At 46.5% G+C, this 18797-nt stretch overlaps 2 protein-coding genes and 1 long non-coding RNA gene across 3 annotated transcripts; 1 reads left to right on the top strand and 2 right to left on the bottom strand.

The window, feature by feature from the left end:
- Window positions 1-197: 197 nt before the first annotated feature.
- On the bottom strand, window positions 198-3917 carry LOC125012827 (peptidyl-prolyl cis-trans isomerase-like). Its single transcript, XM_047593001.1, has 4 exons — window positions 3747-3917; window positions 1591-1710; window positions 1007-1179; window positions 198-619 (listed from the first exon to the last, which is right to left on the bottom strand). The coding sequence occupies exons 1-4, from the start codon at window positions 3813-3815 to the stop codon at window positions 487-489; spliced, it is 495 nt and encodes a 164-aa protein (XP_047448957.1). The 5' UTR covers window positions 3816-3917; the 3' UTR covers window positions 198-486.
- Window positions 3010-5093, top strand: LOC125012839. The gene is made up of 2 exons (XR_007113324.1): window positions 3010-3237; window positions 5054-5093. It is a non-coding gene; the product is annotated as an uncharacterized LOC125012839 (long non-coding RNA).
- On the bottom strand, window positions 4979-18010 carry LOC125012771 (zinc finger MIZ domain-containing protein 2-like). Its single transcript, XM_047592904.1, is given in 22 exon segments — window positions 4979-6024; window positions 6878-6894; window positions 6897-7074; window positions 7159-7337; window positions 7506-7771; window positions 7868-7936; window positions 9037-9104; window positions 9211-9368; window positions 9912-10017; window positions 10258-10389; window positions 10487-10565; window positions 10663-10804; window positions 11021-11189; window positions 11265-11357; window positions 11446-11564; window positions 11715-11886; window positions 12262-12504; window positions 12582-12741; window positions 13223-13431; window positions 13516-13630; window positions 13738-13807; window positions 17662-18010. Coding segments are annotated over 21 exon segments (2832 nt in total). The 5' UTR covers window positions 13788-13807; window positions 17662-18010; the 3' UTR covers window positions 4979-5916.
- Window positions 18011-18797: the final 787 nt, after the last annotated feature.

The following is an 18797-nucleotide window of genomic DNA, read 5'->3' as shown; positions in this document are numbered from 1 at the left end:
TTTCATACTGAATAATTAAATCTAAATTGGTTTGTAACAACTTCCCCTAGAACCTTAGAGTTCGTTTAAATGAACGTTATTAGATTAAATAACCTGCATGTATATAGTTTATTTGTCTCATCTGTGTTTGTTACCGGCTGCAGGTACAAATACACTGAATAAAACCTTTTAATGAGTCGAGTTAAACCAGAGACGCATTTCATTGTCAAGGCATCTTTTGTTTTATTTCCTTATTCATCATTTTCTTTAAACAAAAAGAAAACCGTTGGGACTTTGTGGAAAAACGTTAATGCAAAAGAAACTTTCAAAAAGGCAAAGTCACGAATGCAGCAACATCATTTCAACAGAATAAAAAAACAAAATGTGGAGGGCTGGCAGGGGGCGGGGCTCGAGATCCATCAATAGGAATGTTGAAGGTGGAGGCGGAGCCTAGAACGAAGGGGCGTGGCTACAGGGGGAAACAGGAAGTGTTTTAAGTGCTGGAGCTCAGAGCTGACCACAGTTGGCGATCACCACCTTGGATTTGGGTTTTCCAGACTGGCTGCCGAGGCTGTCCATCTTCATGACCACGTCCATCCCCTCCACCACGCTGCCGAACACCACGTGCTTCCCGTCCAGCCTGCAGAGACAAACCGTCATTCAGCCACGCTTCCCAGCGCAAAGTCAAACTTTACAATAAAAAGACTGATTAACAGACTCGTCTCTGTCTAAATTAAACCATGTCGTGATGTTTCAGTGAAGTTAGTTTTGCCTCATTCATTCCTGCTGAGTGTGATTATCACATTAGTTGTGTTACACTGTGCGTCTGCTTCTCTCCTTCATTAGAACTTGTCTCACGTCTAACTTGATGTTATTGATGCAGCTTAATGAAGTCTGAACAGCAGGTTCGCCCCCTGGTGGTGGGATGACTACTGGCTGAAACGCATCTTAAATGTTAATGTCTCAGATGATCAGGTTCGTTTGATCACGTCACAGAACAGAAGATATTTAACTCCGGTGTCTGTACCAGGTGGTCTTGGCCGTGCAGATGAAGAACTGGGAGCCGTTGGTGTTGGGCCCGGCGTTGGCCATGGACAGGATGCCGGGGCTGGTGTGCTTCAGGGTGAAGTTCTCGTCTGCGAACTTGTTGCCGTAGATGGACTTTCCCCCGGTTCCATTGTGGTTGGTGAAGTCTCCGCCCTGAGGACGACAACACGTCAAAAACCAGATCAGTGACACGATTCAGAGTCGACTCAGCAGCAGAAACAATGAATAAATTAAGTTTGGTGGACATTTTATTAATTACATCTGTTTCGTGCAGATGAAGCAGAATTTAATTCATTCGAGGGTCAATATTGTGTCATACACAAATTATTTTAACATGTATAAAAACCTTTTTAATCACACTTTATGCGTGATCTTCTATAGACAGTAATTCTAAATGAATGGAGCTGGACAGGACGGTGAGAGCAGCCTGTTCTGCAGGACTCGTCCCAGTTATTGATTTAGTTTCAACCACCTTCAGTTTAGAAACTCCTGCAAACAAGTGCTCAGCAGTTATGAGGGAGTGTTGAGTGGACTGACCCGTTTGGTTTCATGCCATTAACTCACCTGACACATGAAGCCCGGGATGATGCGGTGGAAGGAGGAACCCTTGTAGCCGAAGCCCTTCTCGCCGGTGCAGAGGGCGCGGAAGTTTTCAGCCGTCTTAGGCACCACATCGGCCTGGAGCTGCAGGAACAACCACACACACGAGTCAGTTTGAGATATGGGTTCAACATGTGGCTCTGGGCCAACAAAGCATAACAGGTTCATCACACACTGAACTTTGATCAGGGAGCAAAATATCTAGAACATGACTTCATGTTCAATATATACATAAAAAAATAAATCAGCTGCAGCTTTAGGTTCACACATTAGAATAAAGTCTCCTCGCGCTATGAGGCTGAGCACAGAGCTCGGGTGAGGTAATGCAGCATTGCACCATAGCGATATCTGCATGCTCTGCACAGACTCCACCATGCATGTAGAGGGGGAGGGAGGGGGTGAGGGGGAAGGAGGGAGGGGGTGAGGGAGGTCTGCAGCCAGTCTGCAGCTTCAGGAACAGACCAGGGCTGAATGATTTAAAGTCAGGCACAGGGAGCTCTGGTTACCTGGAGATAACCTCCTCCCACCTACTGGAACAGCCGGCGCGGCCATATGAACACATATGGACACGTTAGCATGCTAGCATGCTAGCTGGGGCTAAATAAGATGAGACTTTATCCCTGTGGGGAAACTAAGGCGCTACAGTGACAAGAAACAGTAAAATACAACAGATACATGAAATACCACATGAGAAAACTACATATAAAAGTAAATGCTCTGGTAATAAAGTATGACTGAAAAAAAGCTCGTATAAACTGAGGGTTGAGGTTGTGAATATAAATAATTTATTTGCCAGGTGTGTGAACACATAAGGAAACTGACTCCGCCCACTTTAAATACAAAACTTACATAAACATAAAAATAAAACTAGAGTGTAACGACATAAAAATTAGAAAAACATTTTTTTAGAATTCCACAAAAATGACAAGTTGCAATGAGCGAGTAAATGAGGAGAATGTTAACACTCAAGTAATTTATTATTTTTAATAACAGTGACGTGTGGGCTCATGTCTCATATCTGGTCCTGTTGTTTTCTGTGTTCCGTCCATTTTCAGGCCGCGGGCCGCGTGTTTCACACCTGCGCTGATTTAAATAAACCTTCATTCCCGTAGAAACGGTTCTGATCCCGGTCACCGAACAGGAGCCGGTTCTACCGCCTCACAGTTAATCACCGCCGTGATCCCCCCCCCCCCCCTCCTCCCCCGTCCCCCTCCTCCTCCCTCCCTCCCCCCCCCAGTGGAACTTTCCAGAAACAGCCCCCCCCCCTCCCCCTCCCCGTCCGTTATCGTGGACATTTAACACCCCCGAAGCCACATATGCTGACGTTAACACCGACCAGCGGCCCACACACATGAACCGGTCTCCGGTCTCGTCGAGGTTTTCCGTTTTTTTTGGCTCTTTTTTTTTATTTTAACCAAAGGCCGCAGCGCGTCCACACAAAGAGCCGTTAGCATTAGCCGCCGGTTAGCTGTTAGCTGTCGCGGGGCCTTCAGAGCTGCATCATCTCGAGTCTTAAAATCAAATTAACGTAATTGACGGACACACGATTTAACGTCTTATTCGCAACAACTGCACCGTTTATCTGAGCGGAGCTAACACAGGCTAGCTAAGGTAAGCTAACGCAGGCTAGTGTTAGCTTCAGGGTTAGCTCCGTTTTACGGTGGATTTCGCCATTTACTTTTGCACAAAGCTACTCTGGTCATGTCGGCGTTTAAAAAATGTCCAATTTATACGCTCAAAACTGATGTGTCATTACAATCTCTGTGAGATAGTTCAGGCTTTAATACGGGATGGTGGGTTTTTTTATTATTACGAAAGCTAACGGTGGCTAGTTGAGCGTTCGCTAGCAGCGCTGGCTAGGCGCCACAAACACGTGCACGTGCTCCGTTCAAACACACCCGTGACAGTTCGTCTGACCGCGGAAATGCTAAATGCTAATAGCTGCAAAAACCCAGCAGCTGAATGCAGGTTTCGACTGCAGCGGTTTGATGAGATTCGCCGCCCAGAGGCGACTCTGAAACCTAAACTAAACCCAGCGACGTGCAGCTTCCCGCAGGCTAACGTCCCTCTGACAGCTCCGACCCGCCGCATCACACACCCGCACATTCCCGCAACATTACCTGCATCACGATCCTGCCGGCGCTTTTGCCGTCGACGTCGATGTCGAAGAAGACTTTGGGGCCTGACATTTCTGCGGCTGAACGGAGCAGGTGGACCGGAGAGTTTCAGACGACGGGACGCAACGGGCCGCAAGGAACCTAAAAAGATGGAGGAATGTGGATTAATTTTATACAAGACCCAGTGGGCGGAGCAAAGCCAGAGCGAGCCAATGGCCAAGGAGATACAACGTAACTGGCAATTATTTGGGCCAATCAGCAGCCAGAATATAGGACGCCGTCTTTTTACAGGGCTGTATATTTAAAGTTGCGTTTGAATCACATTCCTGGGCGAACCGCCTGTGCGGAGTTTGGGTGTTTCTATGTTGTAACGTATCGTAACTCCACCCGGTTCGGTGTCCGCGTGAACAAATGTAAACTATGCATTGCTGGAGAAACGCGCGCTACAGATCAATGACAGCTCGAGCGTCCAATGCGTGCGGCGCACGAGCTGCGGGAACGTCAAAAACCCCGCAGCGAGAGCGCGCTCCCGCCAAGTATGGGAGCGCGCTCCCGCGTCCAGGGCGCGGTCCGTCCGGTTCCGGAAAGAAAAAGAAAGTTTCCAAGAAAAGTTTGGAGAAATTAAGAGAGAAAAGTCAATCAAACACGATTTAAAGATCGTTAAAGTGCATCAAAGGCCGATTAATCTGTCAGTTCATCCATAAATCCACCGACTAAGATCAGGTTCAGTCAACTGGTTAAATGTGAGTTGTCTTCAACAACCGTCACATAAAATAATGAATTAACGGATAAACTTTGATAATCAAAACACATTTAAATCTGAGCGCCGATGATTAGTTATTTAAAATGATGCAGACTTTAGTGAAGGAAACGTTATTATGATCCAGGTCAGTACTTCCTGGTTCCTGGTTCCTGGTTTCAGCCTCAGATATGAATCAGACCAGTGGGAGAAACAGGCGTTTAGATTCTGTGTTTTTATGAATGAAACATGGAATTACTCCACGATTTAATCAGTTTATCTCCGGTAAATGATGTTGAACCTCGTCAGGCTCTTGGACTTTCTTTACATTTCTGATTTTTCCAGCCGACTTCTTTCTTCATATTATTTAAAGCGCTGCTTTACTTTTTTATGTTTCTATTTTTGTTAGAAACCACTTGTTTAAACTACTTTGTTAGCTTTTAGCAGTTAGCTCCCGTGTAGCTTCCTTTATTAAATCACCACTCTTGATCTCTGCGTCTTTCCAGTGTGTGTGTTTATTAAATTACAAAGGTTATTATTCTCGTTACTGAATCATACACTCATCATGTAGAAGCCACCGGACTCACTGAGACATGGAGACACCACAACGGCCTGGACTCTAGTCACGTTACGACACACAGGATGAAGACGACGACGATGAAGAAGATGACGGTGAAGCCCGGTTTCATTTACGGAGACGAACCTTCTCCGCTCCAGATGTGGTTCAACACTCGGCCACAGAAGGTGAAGAAGAGACGACAATAAACAGATTCACCCCGAGTTTGGACTAAGAACTGGGACCGATGTTCTCAGATCATCTCAGAAAAACATCCTCCTCCACAAAAACGTTTAAAATGGATCAAACAAACTCAATAATGGAAATTAATCGACTCATTTGAGAAAATATTCTAGTGGAAAAAGCCATTAGCTTCTGTTAGCAGTTCTAAATAAATAAAATGAAGGTGTTGATGCTGGAGAAACATTTCTTTGAATCAGTTTATTCAGACGAGCGTCGGTTCTGTGGCCGAGTGTGAATATTCAGCGTCTCCTTTATCTGAGGGGGAAACCAGGAGGATTCCTCCTTTAAAGCTTCACCCGTTTAAACCTTTTCAATCTCACCACGGCGTTAACTACAAACCTCCTCCTCCTTTATTTGGTAAAAACGTTGTGGTCTGTAGTCGAACTCTTTAAATAGTTTGTGTGTCAGCTCTGACGGGGAATGAAGAATGAAGCATCAAATACAGTTCAGAGAATAAAAAACAATAAAATAAAGTTACCATCAACTTCATAGACGCACATCAAAGACTTTTCATATTTAAAAGTAGTTGTTTTTTTTCCTTTTCTTCTAAATGTTCTCTCCATCCTGTGTGGACGGCGGCCATCTTGGCCCAGCCGTCGAGTTCCTTTATGTTACAGTGAAGTTCTTCATTGTGTTCAGTTGTTCTCGAACAGAGACAGAAGGTCGTCGTTGTTGTTGTTCGGGAGGTCAGGAGGTCCGAGGTACGACAGCAACTCGTCCGGGTTGGTCAACTCTGGCAGCAACTACACAAACACACAAAGGTGGAGGTTCCTCTTTATCTGGATTTAACCCGAACTTAAAGTTCAAGTCATGAATCTAAACATCAACAGAGCAACGGAACAACTGTCCATCTTCTTAGCCTCCAAGCTAACAGTAGCTCCTCCTAGCCTCATGGCTAACAGTAGCTCCTCCTAGCCTCTGGGCTAACAGTAGCTTCCAGCTAATAGTAGTCCTAGCCTCTTGGCTAACAGTAGCTCCTCCTAGCCTCATGGCTAACAGTAGCTTCCAGCTAATAGTAGTCCTAGCCTCTTGGCTAACAGTAGCTCCTCCTAGCCTCTCGGCTAACAGTAGCTTCCAGCTAACAGTAGCTTCCAGCTAACAGTAGTCCTAGCCTCTCGGCTAACAGTAGCTCCTCCTAGCCTCATGGCTAACAGTAGCTTCCAGCTAATAGTAGCCCTAGCCTCTCGGCTAACAGTAGCTCCTCCTAGCCTCATGGCTAACAGTAGCTTCCAGCTAATGTAGCTAGCCCTTGGCAACATAGCTCCTCTAGCTCTGGCTAACAGTAGCTTCCAGCTAACAGTAGTCCTAGCCTCTGGGCTAACAATAGCTCCTCTTAGCCTCATGGCTAACAGTAGCTTCCAGCTAACAGTAGTCCTAGCCTCTGGGCTAACAGTAGCTCCTCTTAGCCTCATGGCTAACAGTAGCTTCCAGCTAATAGTAGTCCTAGCCTCTGGGCTAACAGTATCTACTACTAGCCTAACAGTAGCTAGGAGGCTAACAGTAGCTAACAGCTAATAGTAGCCCTAGCCTCTGGGCTAACAGTAGCTCCTCCTAGCCTCTCGGCTAACAGTAGCTCCTCCTAGCCTCTCTACTTACGTCCAGAGAAGGTTCTGGACATCTGCAGACCCCCCCAGCCCAAAGGAGCCGTCGCCTTGGAGACGGGGATTCTGGTTGCTACGCTGCATCATCTGGTTGTTGCCCCCAATTTGGGAGTTGCCATGGAGACCCTGTGATTGCTGCTGGGAGAGAGGAGCACCATGGGAAGTGGAGTCCAGACGGCCGGACAGTGACATCTGAGAGGAGAGGAGGAGGCGGAGGTTAGCGGAGGGGGAGGAGCTTTAATGGATTGGATTGCTGTTGATGCTGAGAGACGGTACCTGTCCAGCCATCGGGTGAGGGTGAGGGGGAGGTTTGTCGGGGGTGAGGAGGGCGCTGGAGAGCTCTGACTGGTAGGAGAGAGGGGGAGGGCCGGGGGAGGAGAAGTCCCCCCCAACCCCAGGAGTCCCAGGACCGCTGAAGTCCGAGAAACCAGTAGACGGAGCAGGATAGGACGGAGCTGCAGGAGGACGAGGACACAGATCAACAGAGACACTAGAGACTAAACATCACACAAACTGATCCACTCATGAGAGAAAATATTCAACAGGAAAGAGCCTGCTTCAGCTAGCAGTTAGCTTCAGCTAGCAGTTAGCTTCAGCTAGCAGTTAGGGAAATGAGGGTCTACCTGGTCCAGGGTAGTCCGGTGTGTTGCTTCTGTTGCTGCCCCCTGCAGGCAGGGAGGGGTACGGCATCGGGGAGGTGGAGGAGGGGGCGGGGCCTAGTGATGCGATCATCTCCATGACGCTGGGGAGGACCATGTGACTGGGGCTCAGCGTCCTGCAGCGCTTCAACACCGGACCATCAGACTCCTCCTTCACATGGAGGTCTGGCTTCACCGGGACCGGCTTCCAACTGCAGACCGGGTCTATGGTGATCTCCTCATACTCAGAACTGAGGAGGACGAGGAGGAAGAGGAGGAGGAAGATCAGTCCATTTGTCTCATACACTGAGATTCGTTTCTTTTTGACTCTAATAATAAATCGTTACTTGTGGACGTAGATGAGGATTCCCAGCATGTACTGATCCACCTCCAGGCCCTCGAGCAGAGCAGCTTTACTGGAGACACAGGGACACAAGGTCAACATAGACAAGACTACAGACACTACAGACACTAGAGACAACGCTAGAGACACTAGAGACACTAGAGACACTAGAGACAGTAGAGACACTATAGAGACACTAGAGACAACACTAGAGACACTATAGAGACAGTAGAGACGCTATAGAGACAACACTAGAGACAACACTAGAGACGCTATAGAGACACTAGAGACAACACTAGAGACACTATAGAGACAGTAGAGACGCTATAGAGACAACACTAGAGACGCTATAGAGACACCACTAGAGACACTATAGTCAACACTAGAGACACTAGAGACAACACTAGAGACACTAGAGACAACACTAGAGACACTATAGAGACAGTAGAGACACTAGAGACACCATTAGAGACAACACTAGAGACGCTATAGAGACACTATAGATGCTATAGAGACACTAGAGACACTATAGAGACACTAGAGACAACACTAGAGACACTATAGAGACAGTAGAGACACTAGAGACACCATTAGAGACAACACTAGAGACGCTATAGAGACACTAGAGATGCTATAGAGACACTAGAGACACTATAGAGACACTAGAGACAACACTAGAGACACTATAGAGACACTAGAGACACTATAGTCAACACTAGAGATGCTATAGAGACACTAGAGACACTAGAGACAACACTAGAGACACTATAGAGACAACACTAGAGACACTATAGAGACGCTAGAGACAACACAAGAGACACTATAGAGACGCTAGAGACAACACTAGAGACACTATAGAGACACTAGAGACACTATAGTCAACACTAGAGATGCTATAGAGACACTAGAGACACTAGAGACACTATAGAGACACTAGAGACACTAGAGACAACACTAGAGACACTATAGAGACACTATAGAGACAGTAGAGACACTATAGAGACAGTAGAGACACTATAGAGACACTAGAGACAACACTAGAGACACTATAGAGACACTATAGAGACAGTAGAGACACTAGAGACAGTAGAGACAGTATAGACAGTATAGACAGTAGAGACAGTAGAGACAGCAGAAGTGGATTATTGTGGATCAGCAGTGTTGTTGTCGTACTTGCACACAGGACACCTCCAGGTTCCTCTCTCACAGTTAAGCTGCAGGTACGACTCCAGGTCAAAACACTGTCGACACAGAGGACACAGTCAGAGACACAGGGAACAAATCTGATTGGATGGTGTGCTGTGACATCACGGGGCAGGGAGGGCTGTGATTGGCCGTAACTCTGACCTGTATGTGCCGACAGTCGTGTCCTCTGGCAGGAAGCTGGATGCGTCGGAAAGTGATGGGACACTTTAAGGAGACGCGTATGGCTGTCTGCTCCACGCCGTCCTCCCCGTTCATCCCGGGGGTCCCGGGAATCGAACCGCTGCTGAAGTTCCTCTTTACTGGGGGGAGGAGGGGGAGGAGGGGAGGAGGAGGAGAGGAGGAGAGGAGGGGGAGGGAGTCAGATATTTTGTTTGTGGTTTTGAAGTCCTGCTTCCTCCCTGTAGATCATTAAATACATAAACTGTCCTTTTAACTGTCGCCGTCGTCTCTTCTTCTTTCTCTTCTCTAATTATTGAGCATATGATGTGTGAAACAGCGCCCCCTCTAAAGACTGGTGGCACACGGTATTACTCTTACTTACTATTCATGACCCTGCTCACCTGTGATTGGCCAGGACAGGGAAGCCACACCCACTCATTGGCCTCAGCCAATCAAAACATAGTATCATACTCATCATCCAAACACTGATTGAAATAACCCAGATTAGAAAGTTTGTGCTGACATTTTCTTAGTAAAATGAGGAGGATCAGTGATGGAAACACCTTCCATCCTTCTATCTATCTTTCATCCTCCCTTACGTCTGCAGCGAAGGTGTCAGACTCTGGCCCACACCACTGTTTGTGACGGGCTCTGGCTACTTCCTGGTTGACGGAGGAACTCACTCTTGGTGACGCAGTGCTCGGCAGGAAGTAGCCTCTTCTTCATCAGGCCCTGGAGCACGGAGCGGACCGAGGGACGATGGACCAGCTGGAGGACGAACAGGTGAGACTGGAGACACAGAGACACTCAGGTCAAACATGGTTACCATGGCAACACACTCAAACCACTGCTACCAACAGGTAAAGCTAGCGTGCCAACAACCAGCCGGTGTTAGTTAACAGTCTAATCATTAGCATGCTAAGCTAACAAACAGAGACAGACTCAATGAAACCTGCCCTCAGCATCCACAACACTGCTGCTAAGCTAGGAGTTATGGTGCTAAGCTAACAGATAGATGTGTGCTCTTACGCAGCAGCAGGCCGTGACGGTGATCTGGATGGTGTTCCTTCCCGGCTGACACACCTGCTTCAGGTACAGCGGCTTGTGGGAGGTTTTGTTGTCACCTCTCTCGATGGTGAGAGGAGTAGCATTCACGCTCACCTGGAGGTCGACATAACAAAGACAGGACCAAATAACTCAACTGAGGTTCATCTGAGGTTCATCTAAGACTGAGAACCAGCAGGAAGTGGGGTCAGACCTGGACGGAGGCCGGCCAGTTGGTGTTCATCTGTCGATCCTCGTGGTGGTAACACTTGAACTGCAGCTCCAGGTCCGGTCTGAAACAAACACCCACCGACCATCATCCTCTGGGATCAGTGAAGGTTCATTGGCAGCAGAGATGAACTAATAAATAAGCATTATAAGGACGTGTACCTCATGATGAGGGTTTTGTAGACGGAGTCTCGGAGCTGGAAGACGTGGTTGCTGACGGCCAGGTTGTGCTCTAATCTGAAGGGCTCTAGGACCACGCCGTCCCGCACAGGGAAGGTCAGCCTCAGGTCATCGCTGGGGTTACCTAGCAACCGGGAGTTAGTGATCAGCAGTAATCAGATTAGTCATAAACAGATTCGTAACAAACACATCAGTTATAAACACATTAGTTGTAATCAGATTAGTTATAAACACATTGGTTGTAACCAGATTAGTTATAAATACATTAGTCGTAATCAGATTACTTCACTGCTAATGATCAGGGCGTGAATCACTGACTTCCTGTTGTATGTGCGCTCACCTGTAGGAGGGGGAGGGGCCAGGCCAGCCATGTTGGGTTTGATGTCGGGCATGAAGGAGGACGGCGGCGGTTTGACGTCACCGTTACCGGGCGACATGTAGGGCGTGATGGGAGGGGTGGGGTTTCCAGGGACCGGGGAGGAGGGGTAACCAGGCAACCCTCGCCCAGGCTAGCAGAGAGAGAGAGGTACAATTAACTATTATATGGACTCTCTCTTCTTCGTTGGTCTAGTTCAGACTCTTACCCCTGATGGCTGGTTGAAGGAGCTGTAGGCGCCGCCAGCGCCCCCTGTTGTCAGAGTGTTTAACCCTCCACCCTGACCATTAAACTGGTCCTGCTGCACCGGCAGAAAACAAAGAAACAGTTCAGTTTCATTTATTCATCAGGCACCAAACACTGAGCTGGGTCAGCCCCTCACTGATCACCTTGTAGTAGGGAGAACTGGGCGGTCCAGAGGAGGGGTACTGTGGGAGGGGCATCTTATGGCTCTGATAGGAGGGGGAGGAGCCAGAGCGCTGGGGGGCAGAACCTGGACCACCAGAACCTGCAGGGAACCCAGTTAAAAGGCCGTGATGGAGACTCTCCTGACAGCGCTAACAGTTCCTATCTGCTTACAGTCTTTGTGCTAAGCTACGCTACAGACGGTCTGCAGACCGACAAAATAAAAGCTGAACATCTCATCTCCTCCTCGTACCTTGGTGGTACTGCATGTTGGGGCCGGAGTAGGGACCCGGGCCAGGACCAGGACCACCGTGACCACCTCCAGCTGAACCTGGCATCGAAGCACCAGCGGCACCGGGGCCCGACATGACGTTGACCCCGGAGCCGACGGGAACCCCGTACTGCTGAGACATTCCTGGGAACGACTGGGGAGACACAGAGCGTCAGTCCTCGGGTCAATCTGGGTCAATCTCAATTATTCTCCGTCATGTCCCCGGATTAAAATACTACGGAGACCCTGAGAATATCTATTTATCTGCACAGACCACTGTACGAGTTAATCTATAAAATGAATAAAAGGAGCTGATATCACATCTGAAACAACTTCAAACCATTTACAAGTTCAGTTTATTTAAACTCATTTAAACAAGAAGCTCTGGGACATTTTTAGAAGTTTACTACAGTAACATTCAAAACTTTTTGCACTGTAAACATTTCTGTCTCTCCAGTTTGTCTAATCGTGTTGCACTGGGAGCCTGTTGATGAGTCTGAAGACACTAATCGGGTCAGAACCAGCTCACCTCAGAGCTGTAGGGCCGTTTCAGGCCCTGTGGGGGCCTCAGGTGTCCCTGCTGTGGTCCCGGGCCATAGTTTGGGTGCTGAGGGACTCTCTGTGGGCCGCCTGTAGGGCCGTACATGGGGCCCATTGAGGGTGGACCCCTGTTGGGGCCTGGTCCGGGGCCCATGGCTCCAGGGGGCATGCCGGGGGGGCCGCGGGGTCCCGGGTGGGCCATGAACTGGTTGCTGTAGGCTGGACCTCCCATCTGAAACCAGACACAAGGACACTGAGTCAGCTGACCCGTCCAGGAGGCGGCGCCGTCCCCCGGCCCGGCCGGCTCACCTGTCCGTAGTTCATCTCCTGGTTCTGTTTCTCCTGAATGGCGGCGACCGTTGCCGTGGCGGTGGCGGTTGCCGTGGCAGCAGCAGCAGCCACAGCGGCGGCGGCGGCAGCTTGAGTGAAGTCGGCGGAGCCTCTGGAACCTCCGGGGGTCGACTGGTAGCTGCAGGTCAGAGGTCAGAGGTCAGAGAGCAGCACACAGACATACAGTATATAGATAGAGACACATAGACATACAGTATATAGATAGAGACACATAGACATACAGTATATAGATAGAGACATAGACATACAGTATATAGATAGAGACACATAGACATACAGTATATAGATAGAGACATAGACATACAGTATATAGATAGAGACACACAGACACAGACATACAGTATATAGATAGAGACACAGACACAGACACACAGACATAGACATACAGTATATAGATAGAGACACATAGACATACAGTATATAGATAGAGACACACAGACATACAGTATATAGATAGAGACACACAGACATACAGTATATAGATAGAGACACACAGACATACAGTATATAGATGGAGACATGAGACAGAGACACAGAGAAGTCATTTATAAAAGAAGTTTTATTCTTTATTCTGTTTCTAAGTTTCAGATCAGCTGTACCTTCCTGTGTACCCCCCCGGTCCTCCGGCGTAGCCCCCGGGCGTCCGGCTGTACATGCCCTGGTTCATGTAGCCTTTGCTGGGCTCCCCGTAGCCCTGCTGGCCCATGTAGCCTCCAGGCCCCCCCGCCATGCCTGGTCCCCCGGGGCCCTGCATCATGGGGCCCCCGCCGGGGTTGGCCCCCGGCCCCATCACCCCTCCACCCAGACCCTGTCGGACACAGAAACACAGCTCAGTCTGGTTCTCTCTGGGGGGTGAGAACCCTCTTTTCTTTCCTGGGGGGGGGGTACGCACCTGGCTGGCCGAGGGGTTGGTCACTCCCCAGACCGTGGTGACCACAGACAGGGATCCTGTGGGCTGGTTGGTGGGCTGCTGCCAGCTGGAGGGGTCGTAGGAGTACGAGCCGTCACTGCAGACATGGGGGGGGGGACATTAAGCTGCTTTATCATGACTGTGTCAGTGTTAGTCTCAGCTGGAGTCCTTGTGTTGGGGGGAACCATCATCTGTGTACGTTACCTGTGGGGGTTGTTAGCCAGTCCAGCCTTCATCTGGTTCAGAGGGTTCATGGTGGATGGAGACAGGCAGACTACACACACACACACACACACACACACACACACACACACACACACACACACACACACACACACACACACAAACACACAGAAACAGGTTAGTCACCTTCACCTGACGATGCAAACTACATTTCCCATCAGCCCTCTCTACAGCAAACTAGCAAACATGATTTAAGTGTGTCAATCACCTGCAGCTTCTTTTAATCTTCTCTGATAAAAAAAAACCCACAATGCAGCTGAGTATTAGTGTATAGTATAAAAATAAAGCCGTCCTGAATGTCAGACAGTTTCTAAATTATCTTTAGGACTTATTTATCTGAGTCTGGTCATAAACCAAAACTGTGGATTTTAATTGCGGATGGTTTGAGTCAAAGCTGCCAAAAAGACGACCAGTGATAAATCAGACTCAACTCTTTACTAATCAAACTGTAAAAACTGAACTTTGTGATCAATCCTCACGTAACGTTTAAATTTCCATCTTAGATGTGTAATTATAATATTATATTGTCATTAGGAGAAAATCTTGGAGCAAAAGTTTAATGGTGGAAGTTTTTTAACTGTGAATTAATTTACTGCTCAAAGTATAACCACAGATCTTTGAAAGGTCTTTATCCCCTTCATGAAACCAGAACTAAAACCATCGTCGCACAAACACAGAGAGAAGAAGAAGTGATCAGAAACCAAAACTGAGCTTTGTAGATAAATTCATCCTCTAGTTCAGACTAAAATCTTCCATCTGGTTTAAAATCAACATTAAAGAATGTTTCCCTGGTGAATATTTTCTACCTGGATCAACAACAAACCAGAGTGACACCTCGCCCTCCAATAAACCACCTCAGCCTGAATGTAAACAGGAAGCAGCTGTTTCCTCGTCAGCTCACGTTAAAAAGGTCGATTTCTGAATGGACTCTGGTTTTCAAATCATATACAAATCTTTTGGAACGTCGGGTTTGTCTGTTACACTGAACTATACTTGAACTTTTCTACATTTTTATTCTTATAACATTAAACCAGGAAAGTCAGACTTTAGGATTCAGCCTGGATTTATTCAACAGTTTTTATTTCAACAGCTGTAATTATGTCATTTGAAATATTTTCTGATGATGGTGATGATGTGTTATTGTCTTTGTTTCATACTGGGTTTAACTGTGGCTGTTGGTTTTTAAATCAACTGGTTAACTGTTAAATATTTATGTTTAATTTTGTTCACAAAATACAACAACATGAACTTTTCTGTCAGGACATAAAGCGAGAACTTCAACAATTCTCCTGTGAATGTCACACAAACATGATTCATGTTTTTCATGAGTTTCATATTTTTATTTCCCCAGTAAAGCTGCTATAAATCTTAGTAATCAAACGCTTCCTGGTTCACCTGGTGATAAAAACACAAGGGCGAGACCCAGAGACACGCCAGCCATCACCCAGTTCAGAAGTCCATAGAGAAAAGACTCGATTCTGGAGATGGTATCAGCTGTGAAGAGGGCGAGTCCTCACAGCGACACACGTTCAAGCAAACAGGTCAAACAACCGAACCCAAACACAAGCACGAACCACACCTGAGTCATGTGACTCACCTGAGCTCAGCGCTACCTGCTGGACCTGCCGCTAGTTTCACTACAACACGTTTCTGTTCATTCAGGGAGGAAGGAACCGCTTCATTCATTTATTCCTCCATTCATTCATTCATGGAGCTGAGATACGCCCGTACTGACTCACACAGACAGAAATTAATTAACACATGATAAATATAAATAAAAATACAAATCAGTGCATTCGGAGACGTTGTTTATAAACCTGTGATGGACGATTCTGACAATGAATCAATGAAATAACTAATTATTGGTGCTGATTTTGTTTTCTGTCGTGGTTGATTAAATATCTGAGAATGTTTTAAGGTAAAATGAACTTAATATAGATTTAGTTATAATTAAAAACCAGTATAAAGTTTCGGGGTAAGAGCTTATAGAGCTTATATGACCAAACACAAGTCAGATAGATCGGCTACACCTGTAGTTTCAAGACAACTTTCGGTTCGATGTTTTATTCCTAATTTAAAGATCACGAGACCAAACATTGAACATGTGAAGCATGGTGGAGGCAGCATCAGCCTGTGGGAACATTCCTCATTCATTATATATTTAAATGAGTTTACATTTCTTTATTGAAGTCTGGTTTCATGTTGACATCAAACAATCTTTTATGTCAAAAATGTTAAATCCTGTCGACTATGATTCTGTAAAACCTTCAGCACCTTCTACAGATTCTGAGCCGATTAAACACACGGACCGTAAATAATTCATTTCAACAGAGCTTAAGCAGAATTAAAACCACTTCTAATAACTGTTCTGATGATTTTGAGTAGGTATATTTAAGGACTGATCACTTCCTGATAAACAAAGCTTTTGATTGGACGAGACAGAGCCAACATGGCTGCCATAGAGTTGTAGATATTTAATGAATTGATACAATTATCAAGCTTTTTGACGAATTAGAAGTTAGAGTTAACAACAAATACCTGTTGTTCATGTGATGGGAGACAGATGTTCCTCCTCATCCAGATGTTTCACACAAAATCAGCTGATACGACAACAAACGGGTTCAATAAACTACAAAATTCACTTTCGTGGTAAACGATCTAAATGTTTTTTTTTTTTAGTTTACAGCACAAAAATTTAACTAACAATTTAAACTAAAAACGTGTAAAGTTAGAAGTTTATACAAGTATCTTTTAATACTTATTTTTATTGCCTTGGGTGTAGTTTTAGAGAAATGTTTAAAATGATTAAACATCAGTACAGAGACATGAAGCTGCTTTACTTAAATGACTTACTGGATTTTAATGGAAGCTTTATTAACTGAGTAGTAAATATAAGGACCCAGCACTAAGTGAAGAAAGTTACAGCAGTGGAAAAGTTGGTATTTCACAATCATGGGACAATTTTTTAATAATTAAATCAACGCTTATCATTAAAATAATTTCACTTACTATTTTGTCTTGTGATTGAAGATTTAACTTTATTTTATTTCACATGGTTTAGTCTCGTCATAGTTTGTAGAAACATTCTTCCTTATATATGTATTTTCTTGATAAATTGTCGGAGTTAATCAACATCCATCACAGAATAAGTTCTTTATTATTTTATCTCTTTCTTAATGGTTAAATAACATTTCATACTGGAATTAATTAAGGTAAATGAAATATAAATCCTTTGTTTTTGTTTCTTCATAAGCGAACCGGTACCGGTCGGTCCCGGTTCGAGGCGGCCCGGGGAGTCGAAGTCAGCCGGAGACAAAATGACTGAGTCCGGGGAGACATTTTGAGATTCCCTGCGGTGTTAGAACCGGGGGGAAGCTAATGCTAACAGGCTAACAGGCTGTTTCTATTAGGAAATGAGGCTTATAGCCGTTGGTTAGCCTTCGCATGCTAACAGCCATTGGTTTGCTTTTTAGCTTTAGCATGCTAACGAAACGACAACATTTCACAGCGACCAAAAAGCCAGAAATATTCAACCAAACGCTGTTATTTAAAAGAGACGACGGACCGGGTTCCCAGCTCCATGTAGCTTGATAAAGTGGTCGTGTTTACGGGGAATATTTTTATCCATTTTCCAGCATTTTCCGAGCTAGCAGGTTAGCCTGGCTAGCCCAGCGTTCTGTGACAATGGAATGTTGCGATGCTAATGGTTAGCCACCAGCTAGCTTCTTCTTCCTCCTCCGACACAAAACATTTCTTTATGTTCGTAAACACTAAAATAAATAAATAAAAAACTAAAATCATAATCGGAACATTCCCGTTAATCGAGCCGTATCCCCGCACCGGTCACACACAGCGGTGAGATGTGTTTCCACACAGCCGACCTACCTCCTCTACTTCCCCGGGGTCCGAGCCCTGCTCCGGGGCTCCGCGGTCTGAGCTCCTCGGGGCCTCCGGGACATCAAGACCCGAGCGCAGCCAAAGCCTCCGGGCGCTAAGAGACGCCCCGAATGATCCAAAAAATATAGTCGGGTCCCGGTTAAATCCCACACGGAGCTCCGCCGACCTCTGCGCAGTGTGATTATCCGGCTTCAGCAGGCGACACCATCCCCCGCGGCTCCAGGAGACTTCATCCGGGCAGGAGAGCGGCTTCTACGGTTTGTCACACCGAGGGACGGGATCCGGCTCACGGGGCGTCTTCTGCATCTCTGCCGGGGGAGAGAGGACGGAGCAGGTTAACCAGGAGGGGGAGGGGGGAGGAGGAGAGTGGGAGGGAGGGAGACGGGGAGGAAAGGGGGAGGGAGAAGAGGAAGGTGAGGAGAGAGGTGGAGAGAGAGGAAGGAACATTAGTCTCTAGTTTAGTTCGGTTCTCAGTCCTGTTTCATCTTCCTCACAGTGGCGCATCTCCTCTCTGTTTTCAGATGGACCGAGCTCCGCACCAACGTACCCACAAACAAAACCCCGAACCCAGAACCACACACACTCACCGGCCACCGGCCATGTTTACATGATAACATCACACAGTTGCTGCAGATTTGTCGGCTGCACATCTATGAAGAGAATCTCCCGTTCCACCACGTCCCAAAGGTTCCTCTGTAGAACTGAGATCTGGTGACTGGAGGCCGTTGGAGAACAGTGAACTCATCGTCATGTTCCAGAAACCAGTTTACGATGATATGAGCTTTGTGACATGCTGGAAGTAAAGGTGGATACTCAGATCTCAGCATCACAGCAGCATCACACAACTGGACCTGATGCTGTGATTGAGATGCAGTCGGTACTCGGAGAGAAGACAATCACACAGGATGCAGACCCACACTTTATTTTCCATTATATAGTTACATATCTACTCATATTAGAAGTGATCCTGGCAAATATTAGTTTGGATCACATGAAACCATTTAGACCTACATTGATTAATTGTACACAGTAGCTTCAACTAAACATTAGCAAACACAGACAGATGTTTTGTTAATAGATGCTTTTTCAATGAATCTTTAAAACGATATTTGTTATATATGTTA

The sequence above is a fragment of the Mugil cephalus genome, chromosome 8, assembly GCF_022458985.1.
Source record: "Mugil cephalus isolate CIBA_MC_2020 chromosome 8, CIBA_Mcephalus_1.1, whole genome shotgun sequence".
Lineage (NCBI taxonomy): Eukaryota > Metazoa > Chordata > Actinopteri > Mugiliformes > Mugilidae > Mugil > Mugil cephalus.
Note: the sequence above shows the minus strand (reverse complement) of the source record. Positions and strands in the feature narration are given on the sequence as shown.

Excerpts from the sequence above, each read along its gene's own strand:
- LOC125012827 (XM_047593001.1), bottom strand. The coding sequence starts at position 3,815 with ATGTCAGGCCCCAAAGTCTTCTTCGACATCGACGTCGACGGCAAAAGC. Across the intron at positions 1,711-3,746 it reads CCGGCAGGATCGTGATGCAG|CTCCAGGCCGATGTGGTGCC; the intron begins GTAATGTTGCGG and ends TTGTTCCTGCAG. Across the intron at positions 620-1,006 it reads TGCACGGCCAAGACCACCTG|GCTGGACGGGAAGCACGTGG; the intron begins GTACAGACACCG and ends TTGTCTCTGCAG.